The sequence below is a fragment of the Nipponia nippon genome, unplaced genomic scaffold (genome assembly GCF_047370975.1).
Source record: "Nipponia nippon isolate SJK-2023a ecotype South Korea unplaced genomic scaffold, ASM4737097v1 scaffold_1, whole genome shotgun sequence".
In the NCBI taxonomy this organism is placed as follows: domain Eukaryota; kingdom Metazoa; phylum Chordata; class Aves; order Pelecaniformes; family Threskiornithidae; genus Nipponia; species Nipponia nippon.
The window spans coordinates 128,311,601-128,336,135 of NW_028262290.1; the positions used below are offsets into that span (position 1 = coordinate 128,311,601).

Here is a 24,535-nt window from a genome sequence, read left to right on the forward strand (position 1 = left end):
AATGTGAAAATTACTAATCTTGTAATTTTTTTTACTTTTATTTGTAATTGCTAAGAAAAATACTGTTTTTTATATAGCTGTTCCAGTATTCCTCACATTCTTGTCCCTTCTTGTTTGTCATTTCTTATTCATCTCTTAATCCCTGCATTGATATTTCTTTTTTAGAAGGAACAAAGAGATGCAGCTTATGTGTTCTGAAGAGCACTAGATTGTTGCTGGATTTCTTGACTCTGTTGCTGCAGTCTTAGAAGGATCTCTTCTGTGAAGCCTCTGATTGCTCTGTTGGTGCCAGGGTTCCTTAGATGGTTATTGTAATCCTAAGCATTATTCTTGACTTTAGATAAGTTTTAGCTGGCCTGTTCAGAAATTTCCTGCAGGGTATCCAGTCAGAGCAGGTGGCAGTAAAAGATAGAAGAGGGGAAAGATTGAGTCTTTAATATTGCTCAGAGGGTCATTCTTCAAGTGAATAAGCAGTTCAAATTTACTTATGTGGCTAGAAAATGACCCCTCCAGAGTACTGTTTATTACCTAGGATTACTTATCTAGATGTGATCTCAACCTCTTCTAAAATAATTTCCATCCTTAAAACAAACCCCAAAAATGCCACCCCAAAACCTTCACTCTCCAGGGTATTTGCAGAAGAACAATACAACATTTATTTCTTTAGCACATTGTAATGAAAACCATTGCTGAGCACTTAGCCGACTGCTTTGTTTTCTGCATGTTTTCAGTGCAAACAGAGCCCCTATTTTATTTTGAAGTATTTGGATCTTAGAAGTAGATACGGTCACGAAGCAGAAGTTGAAACTCAACATCAATGGTTCAGCTGTTTGTGATCTGCTGTGATAATATTTATTAAAGTTCATTTTGTTAACGTTTTGTAAGTGTATATATAACAAGAGATGGTAAAAAATAGCATATACTGTATTTTAAACAGCCTGGTGTGAAGGGAAACATCTGTTCCTGGTTAAGTTTCTTTCAACTTGTGTTCTTTTGACTAAGCCCTGTAAGAGTGGTGTTGATATATATCTTCCATGAACATTGCAAAACTATTTTCAGGACTCTCCCAGGAGCCTGGTTGTGCTTTTATAATCCTTTGCCCACAGCAGCTTTCAGATACCAAGATATCAGACTAAGATAAAAATAGATTTTATAAAGTATGTAGTTGATGTTTTTAATGATCCCACTTCTGTCTGGTGGGAGAAATAACTTTATTTTTTTTAAATAACAATAAATATGATAATATTTTATACTGTGCTAAAATAAAATATGAGCAAATTGTTCAAATTGTAATTTTGGCTACAAGTAACAGATGGCTTGATGAAACAATGTGATTTTAAAGAAACACTCTTGCGTTTATATAAAGATAAAAGAATGTGTTCCCTGCAAATTAAATGTAAAGTCTGTTGAATTCTTAGTTTTTAAAATATTTCTATTGTCCTGAACCTTTTGGATTTTTGTTTTCATTGCTTAGGACAGAGATGGACTAAACCAGTGTCCCAGTTTTGAGTCACATTAGTGGTAGTTGATCACAAATAAGTGACTTCTTTTCCCATGTTCTACAACGAACACTGAATTGTGTTCATCCAGCTAAAACGGTTCTTAGATACAACACTCAACCATCCATCTCTAGAAATCTTTATTTTCCCCTTGCTTATGTTCACTCATTAATGTAGGACTTTCTCTCAAAAGATTCATGCACAGGACATGGTCTGTATTTTGAAAATGCCCGTTCTCTAGAGTAAGCACTTGGGACAGAGTTTCTACTGAGATTTTTTTGACAGTGTATATCAAGTGTTTGGGTTGAGTGAGCATAGCTGGCTGCTCCACAGCAGTTTATCCCAGGTCTAAAACAATTTTTAGGGAATATATCTTAAATGACATGGATAAATTCAGGATTTCTTTTCACAGTTTAGGGCAAGGATGGGAGGGCGCGGGTATGTTACATGGCTTTTGGGCAGATACTACAGTCACTGAACCTTTGTAGCCTGTGTCCAACAATGTTCATACTTTGCCAGCTCTGTGAAGGAACAGATGCTAAAATAAGATAATAATTCGAGAAGAATCATCGCATCCAAGACCACAGAGGATGAGACAGTGTGGTTTCAAGAGCTGTCATCTAGTGAGATATGTTGAAAGGAACAAGTGTACTTGCACCACGCTGCACTACATGTTTAGTATGGTTATATTGTTTTCAGGAATGAATGTACAGCTAATGCAAGCTGAAGAGGAATTTCAAGTTGTTACTCTCATCCCTGCCTTGGCTCCAGTAGCAGGAGACATATAGCTTGCTGTTACTTAATATCTCTTGGCAGCACTGTCTTAAGAGCCTATCTTCTGTTTTATTCAGCATAGCAGTAAGTTGCAGTAGCAACTTGCTTCACCACATTTCTCCCTGTTCTGTTTGTAGCTTTCCGTTCCCTTTTGCAGAGGCTACTACCAACGAGCACGTTGTAAAACTGCAAAGCTTGCTTTCTTTTCCCTGTTCAGTGCCTTGTTATGCTCTACCACAAATGCAGCGAGAGCTTACAGTGTCAAGTCAATGGTTCTGGTGAATGGACTGTGTGCTGCAAAGGTGGAAAGGCAGTGTACATCTGTTTCTTCAAGACACTGATTAGGTTTTAGTTTTTGGGTTTGTTTTTGGACTCTTATTATCTTCTCTTGGATCTGTCAACTTCATTCTAATAGTCCTACCTAAAGTTTCCAAATGGTAAAATTCTGGTCAAGGTTTTCATAGGAAGTATCAATATAAACACTGTCAACAGCACTGCTTAAAGGACAGCTGTGGTCTGGGATTATGGTAACATTTTTCAAGGCATTCCCCCAGTGTTTTATCCCTGATGGCCTATTTTGTTGTAATTAACAGTGAAAATGCTTGGTAATTTGAAAGCCTGAATGCAGACGGGGATTTGACTTTCTAAAAGCTATGTTTATATTTACTTATGAACATGAACTATCTATCTCAAATTCAGAATTGGTGAGCGTAAACTGGAAAAGGTTAAAAATGTATGGGAAGTACAGGCTTAAATGACAGAGCACCCTAGTCAGATAGGTTGCGTGGTCTGGAAATCTGCAAGTAGTGAAAAAGAGTCTCAGAGTAACAGGACAGAGAAATGATTAGCAGTTGCTGCTTTGCTGTTTGATTAGTAGAATTATCTTTTTTTGTAATGTAGTATTTGAGATGAAAAAATGCTAAAGTCACAAAAGTTTTGAGTCGTTTAGAAAGAACTAAACCCCTCCTTCAGAACATGAGTTAAGGTTAGTTGGTTTTAAGATAAGCAGTAAACTCCTGATGACTGTTGCTGTCTTCTCAGGAAGGAGCATGTGAGACCTACAGAAAATATCAGAGGCAAACTAGAAGCCTGTCTTCATTTTAAACATCTGTTTTCAGAAATGAACAAACTAGAAGGGGGATGTGCAGTATTTGTGATGAAACATGTACTACTAAATATTAATGAAGGAGGACATAGTTGGAAGACTGTAGTCTCAAACATCCTTTTCCAGTTCCAGCTCCTGGCATGCAGTACATAGTGTTCTCCTCAAACCACAAGGTCATGTTCTTTGCATGAAGATCCCTGGTGCTATGTCTGTTTTCAAAGGAGATTTGCTTGAATCTTTAAAAGAAGGTAGAAAAATACAGTGATCTTGTTTGGGGTGCGCATTATGAGATCTAATGCCTCTAACATTGTTCTTTTAAAAAGAACAACCAAATAAACAGACAGACAGACAAGCATTTCTTTTACTGGCTAAGATAGTTCATGCTTGGTTTAAATAGCTCTGAGCAAAATTAGCCAGCTATTGTTTCAAAGGCCATATGTTTGGCCATCAGTAGGACTAAGTACCGGTCTTTCCTTTAGTTCACTGCGGAGCTAACTAAATGCATCTGACCATCAGAAAATCAGCTCATTGCTCCTAGAGAATGTTGTCCTTTCTCCAAGCGCATTTTTGCTATGTGTGCTCTTCGTAAATTGTTTCTGGTGTTTGTTTTTATATTGGCAGCAGTCCCCTTGACTGGGTTGCTACAACTTTGTTTCAGTACCTTGTTATATCAGGGACCATATAGCAAACCTATTAATGAAATGTTCAGTCCTAATGCCTAGGTTTTGAAGGTGTTTTTTTTCCAGATCATCTGGAAGTGTAAGCCTTGAGACCATTTAGGACTGCTATAAACTGGAGTGCCCTGGTGACATTAGTAAAACTGCTTTTCGTCTGGATGCATCCCAAAAATGTCCAGCTCCTGCCATATAAGAGTTAAGAGAAATTCCTAACACTTGTCTTATTAAATCATTTGTTTGAAAATCCTTATCCAAGACAGACATCCTCATTATTAAATTGCTGTGCATTATTTCCCATGTTTATTGATGTGGGCGGAATACTGTCCTGAGCTTGCGGGAAGTGTTTTATTTGCTGTGTGCCATCCTGTGGGAGAAATGTACAGAATCTCCCTGTAAGCAATTACCAAGGCTGACAAAAGTGTATGATCCTGTTCAGCATGGGAGGTATATCCTTGGGCTTCTGTATTTATAAGTAGTACCATCATGCTTGCTATGAATAGGAGATTATTACGGAGCTGACAATGCAACGAGAAATGCAGAATCACAAACAATACGTGGACTGTGCAATGAACTTGCCAAGTGTATTTATTCTAAATAGATTTGAAAAGGAAACGTGTATGTGGCTGTTCAAAATGAGCTTTCAAACCTGGAATCTCTGCACTTCTTTCATGGCTGTGAGGCCTATAGTTTAAAAACAAGTAGTTTCCAGAAAAGAGGATTGCGTCATTCAGCCATACTGTTGCCAGGTGTGGTTTTACAGATCTTTAAATTAGACTGTCAGCCATTTTCTAATTAGGTAGGGAGCCTTCAAGAGAACCAGAAGTATTTAAAAAGATGGGACATAAATTTGCTACATCAGCATGATATTTAGTGACATCGCTTTGTGCTGCTGCTGATTCCTTTTTTCCAAATGTAATATGAAAATAGCAGTCAGTCAGTTCTGAAATAAACAATAACACTTCACAAATGTTAAGAAATGTTAACACAAGTGCCCCAGCTAAAATTCAATTAAGGTAGTGACATCGGGGTTAGACGCGGTGCTTGTTCCTATTCCTGCTAGAGTTAGTGGGAGATTTGATATTTATTTCACAGATAGCAAATGCTAAATCTGTCATTTTTTTCCCCCTCAGGGAAAATGCCAGGTTTCTAATCAAGCAAATTATAGGGATGACATTAAATTCTTTAACTGCCTCGGCCCTCTGTACACATGAATTTTCACTCCTTTAAGCAGGTTCTATTTTTAAACTGGCGTAAATCCAATTTGTTGCAAGCCAGTTATAAATGAATTTGGATATACCCACTTGGGGGTTTATCCAGATTGAAATAAATGAGTTAAGTTCTGCTTTTGTTGTTGAACAATAACATCTTTTGTGATGGAGACCTGTTCTTGTATTTGTGGTTAATATCATCCAAGCAGCACTTTATGAGGCATCAAAAATGTTTCTGTTCCTATCTGGGGAAAGAACCAAAGAATTTTTTTTATTTTATTTTAAATTTTGTTGGCATTTCCCTTTTAAAAATTTCCCAAGATGTAAAGAGCAAGTATGTAGCATATTTAAAATACAAAAAAGGTCAGTAAAACAGTTGAAATTAGTATGGCACACCTAATGTAAGGGCATTTTTAATCTAGCTTTTTTTCTGATGTGGTAAGTGGTGGAGATGCAGTTGTTCTGCTTTTTATGCTTTTTCCTCTCATTTAGTCATACAACGTAGTATGACAAGGACCTTTGTTAGTACTCTAAACTGGCACATAAAGACAAGTAATTGTAGTATTTATCTGATCTGGAATATGTCCTGGGTGACCCTGTCAGAGTAGCATCATGTTCTTCCCATTCAGTTGAGCTTTACCCCTGCTTTCTGATTCCCAGCACAGCATCTGCTAAGATATTTTCCCAAACGGCTGGAGCAGACATATCTGTCTGTGTGTACCAGCGCAGAGTGCCTCAAAGGGTCCAAAAACTGCAGGTGGCTGGTAGAAACAGCCCTTCTGCACTGGGTACCTCCTGAGCATGACCTGTCTGGGTACTGAGGTTTGAGCTTGCTTAAGTCTGGGTTTGTGTTTTTTATAATTCAAATATTCAATATTTCAAATACAGGAAACAGGAAATGTGAATGCATAGTGGATGGCATAATTCATTCTGGATGTGAAGGCGACTAAAGTTTTGTACGATTTAAGCTGTCAACAGGATGCTGAAAAAATCAAATTGTCTTTGTAGCTTGAAAATGTTCAGGCTTTATACTTTATTTATGATGAGAGTTAGCCTTTTCATGGTTTTGTGAAAAGTTGGAAGGAAAGACTGTTTGTGTCTGCTGATACATCACTTTGCTGTTCTGCAGCTTACGTTGCACTGTTGCTATAACGTTTCCTGCTAAATTGGCCTTATTGAAAATAATGAGATGCTTGGTTCTCCCTTATGTAATTGGGAAAATTTGAAATATAGGTTTAAATAAGATTTTGTGTTCTGTATACTACCGATTAACTTGTTGGGAATGGGCCTTGAAGATACAGTCTTTTTCCAGTCTTTCTGCTAAACTATGAGGCTAATATGGCTTAGACTATCATTCGGTTTTTAGTTCCTCCTATTTCCATTGTAAGAACAAGAGCCTCAGAAGAACCTCAGCATCAGGTATACCTTAGAACAAACATGGGTTTTTTGAGGGAGCCAAGACTGTAAAACATTGCTACAATAGCTGTGAAAGCTGCTCTCATCCAAATCACAACGTGGGAGAGTCTGGTATAGATTGACAAGCAGTCTTTATTGACCAGGACCAATAAAATTACTACATATGTACTATCCTCAAACTCTTTAACAGTTGCATACTACTTAAATTTCTATAATTAGCTGCCCTGCAACCTACTAAACAAATGTAGTCATGTTTCCGTAGATTAGCGATAAGAGATGAACTGAATTTGTAGCTCTATCGTTGACTGTATAAAAAAGTGTTGCAAAGTTACAGCAGGGAGTCAGGACCATTAAGCATATTATGAATGCATCTATCATTGACATTCACTTAAACCTTTCTGAGCAAGCTAGTTACATGCTAACTTTCTTTCTAGGCAGATATTCATTTGATCAGGTGTCCTGGTTTTGGCTGGGATAGAGTTAATTTTCTTCCTAGGAGCTGGTATAGTGCTGGGGTTTGGATTTAGTATGAGAATAATGTTGATACCACACAGATGGTGTAGTTGTTGCTAAGTAGTGCTTACACTAGTCAAGGACTTCTCAGCTTCCCCTGCCCTGCCAGCGAGAAGCTGGGAGGGGGCACAGCCAGGACAGCTGACCCCGACTGGCCCAAGGGCTATTCCATACCATATGACGTCATGCGCAGTGTATAAACTGGGGGGAGTTGGCCGGGGGGCAGCGACCGCTGCTTGGGAACTGGCTGGGCATTGGTCACCAGGTGTTGAGCAATTGTATTGTGCATCACTTATTTTGTATATTCTTTTATATTATTATTACTATTGTTGTTGTTGTTATTTTCCCTTCCTTTCTGTCCTATTAAGCTGTCTTTATGTGATCCACAAATTTTACTTTTTTTTGCCCGATTCTCTCCCTCATCCCAGTGGGGTGGGGGGGGTGAGCAAATGGCAGTGTGGTGTTTAGCTGCCTGCCGAGTTAAACAATAGTCCTTTTGGTGCTCAAAGTGCGGCACACAGGGTTGAAACAATGACAGATCTGACCGTGTTAAGGCAAATCTGTTATAAGCATTCATTATATTGGTTTAAGAGTCACTGCTCACGGTGTTGAGTTATTTGCTGTCAAAGTTATTGTGCTTGCTCTCAGGGCTGAGTTATGTAATACCTTACCTGCAGTATATGTTCCCTGTTGTGCTGTTTATCACCGCTGGGAGCTGGATCAAGGTTATCATTTTGCTGCACTGTGTAGCACTGGCTTATGATATGTTAAAAATATTGGTCGTGAGACTAATCTGGTATTTATACTTGGCATTGCCATCATCCCCGTACCTCAGGAGCCACCTCTCAGAAAATATCAATAATAACACTCTACCTTTTCTCCTCGGAGAACCAGTCTATGGGGGAGATAGAGGAAGACACTTTCCCCCACTCCTTCACCTTCCCTTTCTCCTTCAGGCTAGTTACAACAGCTCTTGAACAGAATATCCTTGGGATGTTCAAACCAGCATGGTCTGATTGCTATTTCTCCTGAATGTGGTTCAGGTCTTGTTTAGGGCTAACCATCTATTTAAGAATACCATCCAGAGATCTACCCCCGCGACAGGCACTGTGGCTACTCCAACCCCCGCGACAGGCACTGTGGCTACTCCAACCCCCGCGACAGGCGCTGTGGCTACTCCAACCCCGGCATCAGGCACTGCGGCTGAACCAGAGAACCAACCCGTGCCAGTATCAGTTGCCCCTATACACAAGAAAGTCAGCTTGTTTAGCAAGTGATGAAGATGAACCAGGGCCATCACGAGAACAGGAGGAGGAAGAGGCGGAACCCATAAATGAGATGGTAACCACCCGATCCCTGTCCCTGAGTGAGCTGCAAGATATGCAAAAAGATTTCAGCCGTCATCCAGGCAAGCACGTCATCACCTGGCTGCTCCAATGCTGGGATAACAGGGCTGGTAGCCTGGAATTAGAGGGTAGGGAAGCCAAGCAGCTGGGATCCCTTTCTAGGGAAGGGGGCATTGACAAAGCAATTGGAAAAGGGGCACAAGCCCTCAGCTTCTGGAGGCGACTCCTGTCAGGCATGAAGGAAAGGTGTCCCTTCAAGGAAGGTGTTTATGTCATCCAGGCAAGTGGACCACCATGGAGAGAGGTATCCAGTACCTGAGGGAATTAGTCATGCTGGATGTGATTTATGATGACCTGAACAACGAGCAGTTATCCAAAGATCCAGATGAAGTCAAGTGCACACAACCCATGTGGCGGAAGTTTGTACGGAGCGCACCATCGTCCTATGCAAACTCATTGGCACTAATGACCTGGAAGGATGGAGAGGAAAAAATGGTGGATGAATTGACTGGCCAGCTCTGGCTCTCTTCCTCCCTATGGGCCTGCGTCTTGGCTGTGGAAAAACTGTCCCATGAAGTCCAGCAACTCAAAGAAGATATGCCCTACTCCCCACCTGTATGGACGAGTATCTCAGCTAGTAGGAGTAAGCGTTTCTCTGCTTGAGAGAGAGGATATAGTAGGTACACACCATGGGCCACCCTGTGGTTTTCCCTGTGTGACCACAGAGAGGACACGAGGAGGTGGGAAGCAAAATCTACCTCAACCCTAGAGGCACGGGTACGTGAGTTGCAAGGAAAAACAATCACAAAAGGAGGGTCTTCCAGGAAAGTTGCTGCTCCAGTTTCCAGTGAGCAGTTCCCCAGACAGAGTATAAGGGCTGATTTTACTTCCAATCTTAATAAAGGGACTTTTGATTTGCATTTACAAGAAGCGAGTAACGAATACTATGACCAGGACTAGAGGGGCCCTGCCTCCAGTCAGGTGGAGGAAAGGGACAACAGGGTTTACTGGACTGTGTGGATTTGATGGCCTGGCACATCAGACCCACAGGAGTATAAGGGTCTAGTGGACACCAGTGCATAGTGTACCCTGATGCCATCAAGCTATGAAGGGGCAGAACCCATCTGTATTTCTGGAGTGACAGGAGGATCCCAACAGCTGACTATTGGAGGCTGAAGTGAGCCTAACTGGGAATGAGTGGCAAAAGCACCCCATTGTGACTGGTCCAGAGGCTCCGTGCATCCTTGGCATAGACTACTTCAGGAGAGGGTATTTCAAGGTTCCAAAGGGGTACTGGTGGGCTTTTGGCATAGCTGCCTTGGAGACAGAGGAAATTAAACAGCTCTACCTTGCCTGGTCTCTCAAAGGACCCTTCTGTTGTGGGGTTGCTGAGGGTCAAAGAACAACAGGTGCCAATCACTACCACAACGGTGCACCGGCGGCAATATCGCACCAAACAAGGCTCCCTGATTCCCATCCATAAGCTGATTCGTTGACTGGAGAGCCAAGGAGTGATCAGCAAGACTTGCTCACCCCTAACAGTCCGATATGGCCAGTGCGAAAGTCTAATAGAGAGTGGAGACTAACAGTAGACTATCGCGGTCTGAATGAAGTCACACGACCGCTGAGTGCTGGCATGCTGAACATGCTAGAAATTCAATATGAATTGGGAGTCAAAGGCAGCTAAGTGGTATGCCAAAATTGATATCGCTAATGTGTTTTTCTCAATCCCTTTGGCAGCGGAGTGCAGGCCACAGTTTGCTTTCACTTGGAGAGGCATCCAGTACACCTGGAATCGACTGCCCCAGGGGTGGAAACACAGCTCCACCATTTGTCATGGTCCGATCCAGACGGCACTGGAACAGGGTGGGGCTCCGGAACACCTGCAATACATTGATGACATCATCGTGTGGGGCAACACAGCAGAAGAGGTTTTTGAGAAAAGGAAGAAAATAGTCCAAATCCTCCTGAAAGCTGGTTTTACCATAAACCAAAGTAAGGTCAAGGGACCTGCACAGGAGATCCAGTTTTTAGGAATAAAATGGCAAGATGGAGGTAGTCAGATCCCAATGGATGTGATCAACAATACAACAGCCATGTCTCCACCAACCAGCAAAAAGAAAACACAAGCTTTCTTAGGCATTGTGGGTTTTTGCAGAATGCATCTTCCAAATTACAGTCTGATTGTAAGCTCTCTCTATCAAGTGACCCGGAAGAAGAACGATTTCAAATGGGTCCCTGAGCAACGACAAACCTTTGAACAAATTAAACAGGAGATAGTTCATGCAGTAGCCTTTGGGCCAGTCCAGGCAGGACAAGATGTAAGAAATGCGCTCTACACCGCAGCCAGGGAGAATGGCCCTACCTGGAGCCTCTGGCAGAAACCACCTGGGGAGACTCGAGGTTGACCCCTAGGATTTTGGAGTCGGGGATACAGAGGATCTGAAGCCCGCTATACTCCTACTGAAAAAGATATTGGCAGCATATGAAGGGGTTCGAACTGCTTTGGAAGGGGTGGGTACTGAAGCACAGGTCCTCTTGGCACCCTGACTGCCGCTGCTGGGCTGGATGTTCAAAGGGAGAGTCCCCTGTACACATCATGCAACTGATGCTACATGAAGTAAGTGGGTCACGCTGACCACACAACAGGCTCAAATAGGAAACCCCAGTCACCCGGGAATCTTGGAATTGATTATGGACTGGCCAGAAGGCAAAGATTTAGGAATATCACCAGAGGAGGAGGGGACGCATGCTGAAGAGGCCTCACTGTATAATAAACTACCAGAAAATGAGAAGCAATATGCCCTGTTCACTGATGGATCCTGTTGTCTTGTGGGAAAGCATCGGAGGTGGAAGGCTGCTGTGTGGAGTCCTGTACAACAAGTTGCAGAAACTGCTGAAGGAGAAGGTGAATCGAGTCAGTTTGCAGAGGTGAAAGCCATCCAGCTGGCTTTAGATATTGCTGAACGAGAAAAATGGCCAGTGCTTTATTTCTATACTGACTCATGGATGGTGGCAAATGCCTTGTGGCGGTGGTTGCAGCAATGAAAGCAGAAGAACTGGCAGCGCAGAGGCAAACCCATCTGGGCTGCCGCATTGTGGCAAGATATTGCTGCCTGGGTAGAGAACCTGGTTATAAAAGTACGTCACATAAATGATCATGTACCCAACGGTCGGGCCATGAAGAACATCAAAACAACCAGCACGTGGATCAGGCTGGTAATATTGAAATGGCTCAGGTGGATCTGGACTGGCAACGTAAGGGTGAATTATTTATAGCTCAGTGGGCCCATGACACCTCAGGCCATCAAGGAAGTGATGCAACATATAGATGGGCTTGTGATAGAGGGGTGGACTTGACCATGGACACTATTGCACAGGTTATCCATGAATGCAAAACATGTGCTGCAGTCAAGCAAGCCAAGGGATTAAAGCCTCTCTGGTATAGAGGACAATGGCTGAAATATAAATACAGGGAGGCCTGGCAGATTGATTATATTGCACGCCCACAAACCCGCTAAGGCAAGTGCTATGTGCTCACCATGGTGGAAGCAATCACTGGATGACTGGCAACATCCCGTGCCACCGCCGGAAACACTATCCTGGGCCTTGAAAAGCAAGTCCTATGGCGACATGGCACCCCAGAAAGAATTGAGTCAGACAACAGGACTTATTTCCAAAACAACCCCATAGACACTTGGGCACCAAAGAGCATGGTATTCAGTAGGTATATCACATCCCGTATCGTGCACCAGCCTCTGGGAAAATCAAATGATACAGTGGACTGTTAAAGACTATACTGAGAGCAACAGGTGGTGGGATGCTCAAACATTGGGATACACATTTAGCAAAAGCCACCTGGTTAGTCAACAGTAGGGGATCTGCCAATAGAGCTGGCCCTACCCAGTCAAAACTTTTATGTACTGTAGAAGGGGATAAAGTCCCTGTAGTGCACATCAAAAATACGCTGGGGAAGACAGTCTGGGGTATTCCTGCCTCGGGCAAAGGCAAACTCATCCGTGGGATTGCTTTTGCTCAAGGACCTGGGTGCACTTGGTGGATGATGCGGGAGGATGGGGAAGTCCGATGTGTCTCTCAAGGGGATTTGATTTTGGGTGAGAATGGCCAATGAATTAAATTGTATGATGTTAATTGATATACAATACTGTCTATCATCCCTTCTGTGGTTGCTATATGCCATATCAATGGTATTACTGTAAGAATCACCTAGATTAATGAAGAATGAACTTTGATGACACTGAGCAAAGTGCAGCGATGATAGAATCGGACAAGCGCAGCAATAATGGAACCAGAACTGGCTTCAGCTTGCGACAGTCCAACACCACACACCATCTGTCCTGCCCTGAAGGACTGTTATGACAGATGGAGCCCAAAGTCATGGACTAAATGAACTCAATGAACATTGTATAGGCATGGCCCATAGACTAAGGGAATGATATCTGTGTGTATATATCAAAAGACAGGAAAGGTGGTGGTGATTAATTGGCATGTATTGAAAAGTGTGGGACCTGGGCATGACATAGATGGTATTGAATAAGGGGTGGATATTGTCCTGGTTTTGGCTGGGATAGAGTTAGTTTTCTTCCTAGGAGCTGGTATAGTGCTGGGGTTTGGATTTAGTATGAGAATAATGTTGATAACACACTGATGTTGTAGTTGTTGCGAAGTAGTGCTTACACTAGTCAAGGACTTTTCAGCTTCCCCTGCCCTGCCAGCGAGAAGCTGGGAGGGGGCACAGCCAGGACAGCTGACCCCGACTGGCCCAAGGGCTATTCCGTACCATATGACGTCATGCGCAGTGTATAAACTGGGGGGAGTTGGCCAGGGGACAGCGACTGCTGCTTGGGAACTGGCTGGGCATCAGTCACCAGGTGTTGAGCAATTGTATTGTGCATCACTTATTTTGTATATTCTTTTATCATCCTCCTCCTCCTCATATTTTTCCCCCCCCTTCCTTTTCTGTCCTATTAAATTGTCTTTATCTCAACCCATGAATTTTACCTTTTTCCCCCATTCTCTCTCCCATTCCACTGGGGTGGGCGGAGTGAGCGAACGGCATGGGGTGTTTAGCTGCCTGCCCGGTTAAACCACAACATCAGGATACTGCTAGTAGTATTTTTATGTGGAGGTTGTTGTCCTTTTTAGCAATGAGCTTTAGTTAAGTCAGCATCCCATGTTCACCAGGCTAAACACCTGTGAAGACCGTTGCCTTATTTACTGGAGAGCTCTGTTTAAGTTCCTGTGATCGTGAAATCAAGAGTTAATTTAAGATGGAAAATATAATAGTGGTTTGAAAGAGGAAGTTCTTGTTGTTGATCAGGTGTCATCTGTAGGTTTGTGTGTTCAGAACAGCAACACATTACCAGGAAGCAGATGATTCATTTAAAAAAAAAAATAAATTCTGGGTAGGGAAGATGCAGAAATGAGCTTCCTCTTAAATTTAAAAAAGAAAAAAAAAAAAAAAAAAGTTGTACCAAATTCTTCCTATTTACTTGCTATTGGGAAAAAAAACGCCTGAACTGTTTCACGTAAGTTCATACTAAATTGAGCCTCGGAGAATAATTAAGACACTTTAACTGTCTGGAATTACATGGTATGCAGAGAAAGTGAAATTATTTCTCCATTCTCAAGGCATTTATTTTTGAAATATTTATACATGTTTAGACTTCATTATATGAAGAGTATACATTACATGGAAACCTTTCCTTTTCGGTGGGTGATTTTGGTAAATAAATCAGCAGACACTCATGTTTTTCACAGAAGTCTGGCTCTCGCTGCCGCTTCTCCTGGGTTTGAGAAGTGTGAGGCTGGTGACTGGAATGGAAGGTTCATCCGTAGTGCTTAGTCTGCCTGAAAGAGATTTCTCTTTCTGCTTCGTCTCAAACCTTCCTTAGTTAATTCTGGCTTTATCTAATTGTCATTACTACTAGCCCAATGCTTTTTTCTTAGGATCTTTTGTGATTTGATTCCTTCATTTTCCTCCTTTACCTAAAGTGTACAGGATTAATAATAGTGCCCCTTAGTTTCCATTCTTCTTCTTAGCTCATCTCTCTTCTCTCTTCTTAGAAGACTTCTTCTTAAGAAGTCTCTCTTCTTAGCTCATCATCAATGCCTTTTTCTATTCCGAGTTCTGTATCTTCCCAAAAGTGATACATTAAAATAGCTTTGCTTTTATGTACTCATTATGTGAAAGTTTGCCATTTGTGTTTCAATCCAAAATGGGACAAACAACAACTGTTGTTACAATGGTGCATGTAACAGACAGAATTAATAAACTCCCTTGCATAAATGTCATAATCACACAGCTAATACAGCAGAAGATGTAACTTTAAGTCCCTGACTTTATAAGGTTGATACTAAAACTTTGTGTGAGTAATATGACTTCTCGTAATTTAGCATAAATAAAGGTTTCAAACAGATGCTTTATCCCTTGTGAAGAAATATGTAGGCATTCTCTCTCTCTCTCTCTCTCTCTCTCTCTCTCTCTTTCTCTTTTTCTTTTTTCCCTCCACTTTCACATTATTTCAGACGGTTCAGGGAACTTTTCATCCTGCTTCTCTAGAATGAAATTTTTAATGTAAATGTAACATGACAATTTCTTGTGGTAGTGGACAAAAGAAGCAAAATGACATGCTAGCTGCCTTGAAGGGTGCTATTTTCTGTATTTTTATTTAGCTAAGACAGCTTGACAGTTAAAAATCTAATCTTTGACTCGTAGATTCAAGATGCTGCAAGTCAAGGCTTGAAATTTGTTGGAATTATACCTCAGTACCATTCCCAAAAGAACTGTCTTGTCAGCACCTCCCTGACACCCGCCAGTAACAACTCTGTGCAATCAAGAGATGATAAAAATGTTTCAAATTACCCCAAGGATCATGCTTCATCGGATGGCGAGAAAATACATGGCATTAATGGATGCAGTACTCCAGCACCGAGTGAGGAAAGTGCTGACCAGTGTGCCACATCCAGGGAGGGCTGGAGAGGTGAAGGGCAGGCTACTGAAGAGCTGAATCTCAAGTCTGCGAAGGGAAACGAAGAACAGTTTCAACATGAGAACCCAAGTGTAAGAGAAGCAGCAGACAAGCCGAACGGACTTGCGGAGAACGAAACACCAGCACGATGCTTAAAACCACTTACTGGCAGTAAGTATTGTAGTGACCTCTCATATGTAAAAGCCAAGTTAAAATTGCCTCAATTATGTTCCCAGCTCCTTTGGGGGGGTGGGGATGCGGGGGGTACCTTGCCACTGTAATAGGGAAGAAAAGATGCACCAAATGAGCCACTTAACCTGATTTCAACATGGTTACACAGTTCACGATGGCTAAGCTAAGTCAGATGGCAAATGAAAAGATGATATAAGCAGGTGCAACTTCGTTATGGCCTGTTTGTATGCCTGAGTGTAAAGACTTATTTTTGTCTGCTGTTCAGCTGAATTGGTTCGTTTCTGTATTTGTTGGCGATACCCTGAGAGCTCTTGATCTTTGTATCCTTTTTGTCCATTTGAATGAAAAGCCCTGCTAATCTGCCTGACGAGGTTTTGCAGCAATAGAAGGAGTAAGTCACAAAGCCTTATCGTAGTTAGCCCCTTTGTAGCAGGTGAGCAGATAGCTGAAATTAAGCCACATCAGGCATATATGTGGTCTGGACTCTGAAGTCTCCTAGTATCCTATAGTCAGGCTGGGGTCAGTGCAACAGTCCGAATTGTAATTACTGGAAAGCAGCAGTTATTTTTGTTAATGGCTCATGTTTGCCAGTTCATAATAAAGGTCCTCTTGGTAATGGTGCTCCTAATAATTTGCCTTCCAATTCTCATTTTTTCATCAGATTATTCTTCATATACCAGTTTTCTTTTTCATTTCTTTGACATATTTCTCCTTAGGTGTGCTTTCCACTTTTAAATGTCTTTTTATGCCATCAAAAACCAAAAGTCTCAGCTGAGGTCTCAAAGTACCCTCCTTAAGGTGTTTGTTGCTCGGAAGTTACTTCAGTAGCAGGAATTGTACTTCAAAATAGGATGTAGACCAGAGTAATTCAGAAAATGAAAAGTCATAAGAAAAAAATATTCTTGCCCCATTTCCAGTTCTTCCAAATATACTTCTTTCCTATATTTGCTGAAATCCTAGGAAACAGTGTGTATACTCATTTCTCTTACCGCTTTGCTTACTTTCCTTACAAGCTACAAATCTATGTAAGGAAATTCCATCTACATTCCTTTCAGCTGGTACTGTCCTTGACTTTAATTTATCCCTATTCTTTATCTCTTACATAGATTCGGTCAAACAATCCTACCCCTTTGGGGATCTTGTATGTAGGACTGAGAATGACTGCATTGTACACTCCTTGGACTATTGTCTTGGTTTCCGTTGCATTTTGGTGTAATTAGCTTCTTGCCATCAGATTTGAGTCACACTCTAGCAACCTTTCACCATACTTTTTTCAATTTTTATTGGGCAAGGGGGCAGCCAGATGTGGTCAAAGCATAGCTATTATTTGAAAAATTTGTTCTGGTTTACGCTAGAATCTTACACATTATAAAACCTCTCTTAGTTTTATAGTTCTCAATTAGTTATCTCCAAGTCTGATCAGACCAGTTCTTTCTCTTTTTATATACACTGCCTTTGAGAGAGTTAACCTAGCAAGTTTAATCAACTTTTTGATGCTATTCTTCTCCATACTGAAAAGTGGAAATCTTTTACTACAAGTAATCATGTTCTTAATATTTCTGCGTAATGTGAAGCTGATCACCTTCAATCTTCCCAACTTCTGTCTGCAACATCCCAGGATTTTATTACTGGCTGATTTGCCAGATAAGAGGTTTTATTTTAAAAATTCCTTTAGTTTCCTTACTTATCTTTCTTTATCTCAGTGCTTTTTGGCTTTATTTATTTCTCATACAGTTTTTTAATTGGTGAGTTATGCAAATACTTTCCAAGACTGAAGGTCTGAGAAGGCAGTTTTATGTGACAGTTCACCTACAGTAGGATTTTCCCCAATCTGTTGCCTGTACAACATTGCTGATGTCGTTATTACTCTTGTATGAATTTTTGTTATTACAGCACTCCCTTTTCCTCCCATGGAAAATGTATTTCAGTCTTTGGCACCAGTTCTCCATCCTTCCTTGGGAACATGAAGATAGAAAGCATCAGGTGTTTTTTTTTTCCCCCAGTTAGCCTACTTATTCCATAGGAAGTTACCACTCTTGAACTCCTCCTTCCCTACATAAAACTTCTGAAAAAAATATATTTCTTACTCTTTATGGAATCTTAATTTTGTTCTTTATTTCAGGCTTTATACTATTCAAGTGTTACTTTTATGCTGCTTCTCTTTTTTTCTCTGAGTATTTTGTAGTGCTCATTCGCGTTCCCTTTTATTAATGGGCTCTTCAAAGAAGTGTTGAAAATTATTTGCCTGTGAACAAGGCACAAGTATTCCAATGGTATGTCCAAAAGTGCTGCGTTACCTAGAACCAAACTGAAGGTGTCTTTGTCCATGCTTGAGCAGTCAGGCTTGCTGGTGAAAACTGTCGTCAATAGTGACTTGAACAGTGGTTAGTACTGGTGTATTATACACTCAGTAATGGTGACAAACCAAGTCAACCACACGTTTTAAATGTATGTTGTCAACAGCATGTCTTCACATACACCAAAAAGATCTCCATTTCCAACATAGGTATATTTTGGGGGTCAGAATCAAAACAATCATAGAAGTTTTCTGTGTATGCTCTTCTTTCTAAACAAGTGATAAACAGCAAGAGGATTCATGTTAACAATTTATTCCTTTCTATGCTATTTGAATCATGGTTCATGTCTGAGATCATTAGGTCTCTTTTTCATGTTTGGTTATATCGTGAGCTTCCTGCTCTCTTCTTCAAGTGCTGCCAGTCTGCCTCTGAGCATCTCCCTTCTAATATTTTTTTCAATTTGCATACTACTTCTTGCTCAGTGATGTTTGTTAGAGAGCAATCTTAACTTTTCTCTTGACATTTCTTTAATACTTGAGATTAGAATATACTAACTTGGAAACAAGAAGAGCTTATTGAATGAACAAGTTTCATATAATGACTTTACCTTTTATATTAATTTATTTTGGGAGAATTTTTGGCATTTGGAAGTCAATAGAAATTTTACCATTGATTTCCATGTCCATTAATAAGTAAAATAATAATGTCCAAAAATTTTTTATTGGTAATTTTATTGATGGTTGTACTCTTCTGAGAATTTGGAAAGTGTATCTGCACTTAAACTTGCTTCCAATTTTAGGGCTGTGAAAGCTCAGCTTTGCTGTCAACAATGACTTTTTTATAATGGTAAGCCTACATGAGCTGCTCCTATGATATACTAGAGGAGATACAGAGTCTAGAAAATGTTCTTATTTGTAAGACCCTTCACAATTCCACTTTCAAAATCCATTTGCTGTTGTGTTAATATCTCACCTTGGCTCAGACCCAGAGTAAATCAACGAACCAGCTAATATAGTCTCTACATTAATGGTTCATTGTGTTTTCTTTAGATGAGACTACTGCTTGCTGGTTCCTTGCCATTGTATTATCAATATATCATTGATCATCAATATCATTGTATTACTAAGTTATTTAATACTTTAGTTTAATGGCCATGATCTACAGAATGCAGTTCCTCCTAAATTTGCAGTAAGATTTCATATTTGAACTGTCCTCAGTGTCATAGTTCTGTTAATAATTCATTCAGTAGAAAAATAAAGGTACGCTGTGCCTTAATTTTTAGTGATTTTGTGACTGCTACAGCACTTAAAGCAGTTTGTGGAGCATGTTTTCCTGTCTTGGTTTACACTGGTAACTCCAATAGGGGAGTTGTCCATTAGTACTCAGGTATTACTGTCTTTAAATGTTTTATTATCAACAGTCAATCCATTATTAGTAACAAATATTGTAACAGCAATCAAAATACCATATTGGGTTTTGGGACCCTACTGCGTTGGACACTGCAGAAATGTATTAAGGAGATAACCACATCGCAAAGTATTTTTTGGAGTTGCACAGTGTAATCAGGCAAGGGCAAACAGTGGGTTATACATTGTTTTAGCTGAAATATTATAATATGGTTGTTGCATTACTCCATTTTTTACTTTTTGGTAGAAGCAGAGATCTTCGCTCTCTTCAACAAGCCAAAAACCCCACAAAGATGCAGCCAATATTATACAGTGACTATCCCTATGAGGATCTCCAAGAATGGGCAGACTGTCAACAGCTTAGAAGCAAATTGGCTGGAGCACATGACAGATCACTTCAGGAAAGGAGGCTCGTTGGTAAACGCCATCTTCAGCCTTGGAATGGTAAATGGTATGGAAATTACAGAAAGCATTATGCTGTGATTATTTTCCTTTCTCCTCTAATAGAGATCATTATCTTTGAAGAGAAGACGTTTGGGAGGTGATTTAATATAGGCTTGGGGCAGATTTGTTTTAGATCAGCCTATTTCAGTGAAATGGAATGAAAGCACAGGAAATATTGTGGCATTTGAATAAGGAAAACAGATAATGTATTGTATTTTATAAACATACTAGAGATGTCCTGTAATTGCAGAAATACACAGAGTTAATAAACAGTACCAAGTAAAATGAATTAAACTAATAAGATTGTAAAGCAGATGACATAATTGGAAGAGTGGCTTTCCTCTTAGCTGTCTGGTGACACACTGCATCTGAGTCTGATTGCAGGTCAGTGTAAGGACCCTCCAGTTTCATCTGGCCAACATGTAGCCAGTTACTCCCAGTTCTTGCAGAGACCCTTTCCACCTTGATGGCACAGTGTTTTACAAAATTGTCTTCTATGTTTGTTTAATCCTAGCTAATGTGTTCATGTGAGTGATGGATAAATGTTGGTCTTAATTTAAGAAGAGAAGATTAAAAAACAGATTTTTGCATCTTGTAAAAACGTGGCACTGAATCCAGCTTAATACTGTAGCCAGTCTGTACTACACTTGTGGCCACCATGGTGTCTCTGAAGAGAAGCCTGCTGTACAAAGAAAGACTTTGGTGCATAGTAGGTATCTGAGAGACATAACCAGGGGACCATGAGAACAAACCAAGGGAAGTACTTGAACATAAAAATGTTGAAGTTACAGCGGGATTAATTTTACTGGAAAATTATGTGACTAGTATACTTCATGGTTAAAGTGCTTATGGATGAATCTTTCACCTAATTTTGGTTTGTTTTGCATTCTTCAAAAGGAATGTGGTAACCCATAGATTGGGCACTGCTACTAAGACTAGTGGGTTTGTGCCTCAAAATTATACGGGAACTGCTTTCAGAGCATCTTCTTCCCATTTTGCTGCTGGTCAGAATTCCAGGACCCATGATAAAACACAGTAATATGAGCCAGTTCTGGTAGAAGTCAATCAGGAAATTAACAGGCAATCCTAATTTTTCATTTTGCAAGCACGTAGCAAAAAAGGAAGGTCTAAAGTTCAGCTGATGGAATGCTTTCGCACAGCTTCCTGGAAAGCCTTGTAATTGCTAGTTAACTTGCTTAAAAACAAATGGTCATTTACTTTATGTGTATAAATTGCAACTCATAGAGGCAAATCTAATTGGCTCTATCAGGCTTAGTGCTTTCTTTAATAAAAACTGCTTATCAGTGCACTCTAAAATGCTTTAAACACAGCATTTTTCTGTTATTTAAACTTCTGAAGTTCATTTATGTAACAGAGGCCTGGACGAAGTTCATGTACTTGGATACCAGAGTGAGGAATGCTGGATAACTGCCTGCAGACATAGATAAAGTAGACTAGAATGATGACAGCAAAGTTTCAACGCAAACAGAAAAATGAATTGTATAAAAGTGGACAGATTCAGGATTAAGTTAGATTAGAGATTGAAGATGAACAATTAATAATCATTTTTATTAGCATTTTACAGTTACAGGAAGAACAGGTTTAGAAGTCAAAAAGCTCGGTTAAGGTTTCTGGAAGTGTGTTAATTAGAACAGTTACGTTGAAACGCTGTGAACATGCCCATGTTATTAGAAGAACATTTGCTAAGAACATTTGCAAGTTGCTGTCAGTTGCAGTTAAATGTTTATGATTTAAATCCTAAAATTTTCCTATGCTGCAGGGAGATGGAACAGCTTTTTCACTCATACGCCAACCAGTATGAAACAACCCAGGGTAGGGAGGAGGGAAGAAAGAGGGGGCTGAGGGCTTTTCAGCTCCTTACTTTTTTCTAGTCTTTTATGGCAGCCTATGCAGCTCTTCATAGCTGGTCTGCTTATTCACTGATTAATCCTCTTCCAAGTTAAGGTAATATTAGCATACTTTCTTTAATTGGTTATATCACATTTCTTTGGTCTGGGGGATGGTTTTCTCTTTGGCTTAAAGTACAAATTCATTATTTTGCTTATTAGACTTAAAAACAAGACTTGAAAGCAAGACTTCTTTTCCCCCTTGTCCTTGGAATGCCCAATGAAGTGAAGATTTCCAGATTGTCAGTAGTCATAAATCTGTTTCTTCCTTCTGCCAACAGTTTAATAATTAGTCTTTAAAAGAGTTTTTAAGTTCATTGATAACAATTGTTTCTTTTTGCTTATTGACCAGATAATTATAAACAGAAATATAACACAATTGCAAATTACAATATGTAAATCATGCAGAGTTACACCATATATTAAATGTATTCAGATTTTGCTAGTAAGTTAGAAACAGCAGCTTGCTCAGTCCTTGAATGTTCGTATGTTGACAAATAACAGTTATTTCATCCAACTCATGTCATCGCTAATTCTGCCTGTAGTCCCAGGCGTAAACTGATCCTGCCTAGTCATCTAAAGTGATCATAGGACTTCACCCTTGCCGCCTTCTAGTGAGACGTGGAGGCTGTAGCAGCAAGCTACACATTAATACCACTGCAAATGGTAAGGATGTAACAGGTGGGGTCCCTTTCTTTCCCAGAACAGCAAGTCTCCAATCAGCAGTGTGAGAAGGGAGGAAGAGTCAAAGCCAGGGTTATATTTTGATGCCTTAACAGAGTAATCACAAGCCTGTGCATCTTTAGTGGTTTTGAACTGCAGGTCTTTAAATGCCTTGCACTCTTGTATTTGTTTTACCTTTCTGCCTGTGAATTTCCTGCCTTTCAAACTTAGAAAAAGCCAGCCAACCAACCAGAAAACATTGGCAGTACTTAAAGCAAATGAAACAAAATGTGAGTTGCTTGAAAGAGGAAAATAGGCAGGTTTTTAGAGGGTCAGATTAATTGTCTGTGTTAGATTCACACTGCCTCTGACAGAGATGAACCAGTGGTGCATTTGGCCAATTATAGTCACCTTATCCACTTCAGTGGCTGGGATTTTTATCATCCATATGGAATTATTTTTCTCTGTGTGTACCAAAGGTGAAAAGATTCAGGAGGAGGGAGGAATATACAAATGAAGCAAAGGCCAACATTCAGGTCACATGCCACTTAAGTGACAGCCATAAATAGCTAGTTTTCCTCATTGAGAGCAACAGCAGCCTAAAGGTTAGTTTCCTAGATAAGGGGGATTTGTAGTTCAAAGACAACAAGGGGAAAATTGTTGCCCACTAGGAAAGCTGTCATGGTAAAGTAAGAAATCTTTTCTCATATACTTCTTGTAAATCAGAAGCAAGAACATCAAAATAGCTTTTTGTCAACTGAGCTACATCAAATATTTATACAACCCAGTGAAAATAGCTTTTTGTGCACAGTAGGATACCTTAATAAAAATGCAGTGGTAATGGAACATTTTCAGAGGAAGGACAGTGATTGTAACCTTTATGTTCAGAGCCTTTTCTTTAAGAAAGAGTGAAGTTATGTCCATTCAAGAAGAGATTGGGAAATGATACCACAAACAGCAAAGTCAGAATGGTTTGTTTTATTGGCGTTCCTTACTGCCCTGTTGCAAATGAACTAATGTTTGGAATTACTAAAGACCTTTTTAATGTAGGCTAAGTTCCAGGAGCTAAATCTTGTTAAACAAGAGATTACCAAAAGAGAATACAACTGCATCAGAATCAGTAAATACCTTGCATGAGAAACAGCGGAAACTGGAAAGACCAACTCACCATCTAAAGCTTTAGATGGCTGATATTTGTAGATAGGTTAGGTAAGATTCAGCTGAATAGATGTAGGCAGGGCAGACCCTGCAGGTATCTGCATATGAGTTGTCACCCAAAATTGCCATTATAATCAATGGAGATCTAGGCCTAGACCAATATAGTCAGTAGGATTTGTGTTGTGATCCACCTCATCCTACATCAGATATCTGAAAGAGATCAGATAGATTGGAGTGTGTGATTTAGTGACAGCAGACCTAGATAAGACTGAAATACTCAGTGCCTCCTTTGCCTTAGTCTTCACTGACATAGTCTTCAAGGACTCTGAGCTTAGAGGCAAGGTTCAAGGAAGTGCAGGACTAGCAGCAGCGGATGAAGATCAAGACAGGGATTGCTTGAGTTCCTGAGACCAGATGGCCTGCATCCAAGGGTGCTGGGAGTACTGGCTGATGTCATAAGAAGGCTACTTGTAGTCATCTTTGAAAGGTCATGGAGATCAGGGGAGTTTTCCAACACTTGAGAAAGGCAAAGGTTGTACCCGTCTTTAAAAAAAGGCCAAAAGGACAATCCAGGGACCCTACAGGGTGGTCAGGCTCACTTCATTCCCGGGTAAATCACTGAGTGAGTCCTCTTGGAACACATTTCTGGACACATGAAGGAGAAGAAAGTGATTGGGAACAGTCAGCATGGATTTAACAAGAGTAAAGCATACAGCTTCCTCACAAGGGGAAGAGGAGGGGCAGGCGCTGATCTCTTCTCCCTGGCGACCAATGATAGAATCCGAGGGAACAGCAGGAAGCTATGCCAGGGGAGGTTTAGGTTGGATATTAGGAAAATATTCTTCACCCAGAGGGTGGTGGAGCACTGGAACAGGCTCCTCTGGGAGGTAGTCACGGTGCCAAGCCTGACAATATTCAAGAAGGATTTGGACAACGCC

The 24,535-nt window shown here is 40.5% G+C and overlaps 1 protein-coding gene across 2 annotated transcripts in view; it reads left to right on the forward strand.

Annotated features, from left to right (window-relative positions):
- Window positions 1–24,535, forward strand: part of RFTN1 (raftlin, lipid raft linker 1) — a 119,309-nt gene that overhangs the window by 69,895 nt on the left and 24,879 nt on the right. For both annotated transcript variants that reach the window (XM_087746952.1, XM_087746998.1), the window contains exons 5-6: window positions 15,278–15,701; window positions 19,673–19,876. In XM_087746952.1, coding sequence (XP_087603078.1) covers window positions 15,278–15,701; window positions 19,673–19,876 — 628 coding nt within the window. The remainder of the gene's footprint in view (window positions 1–15,277; window positions 15,702–19,672; window positions 19,877–24,535) is intronic.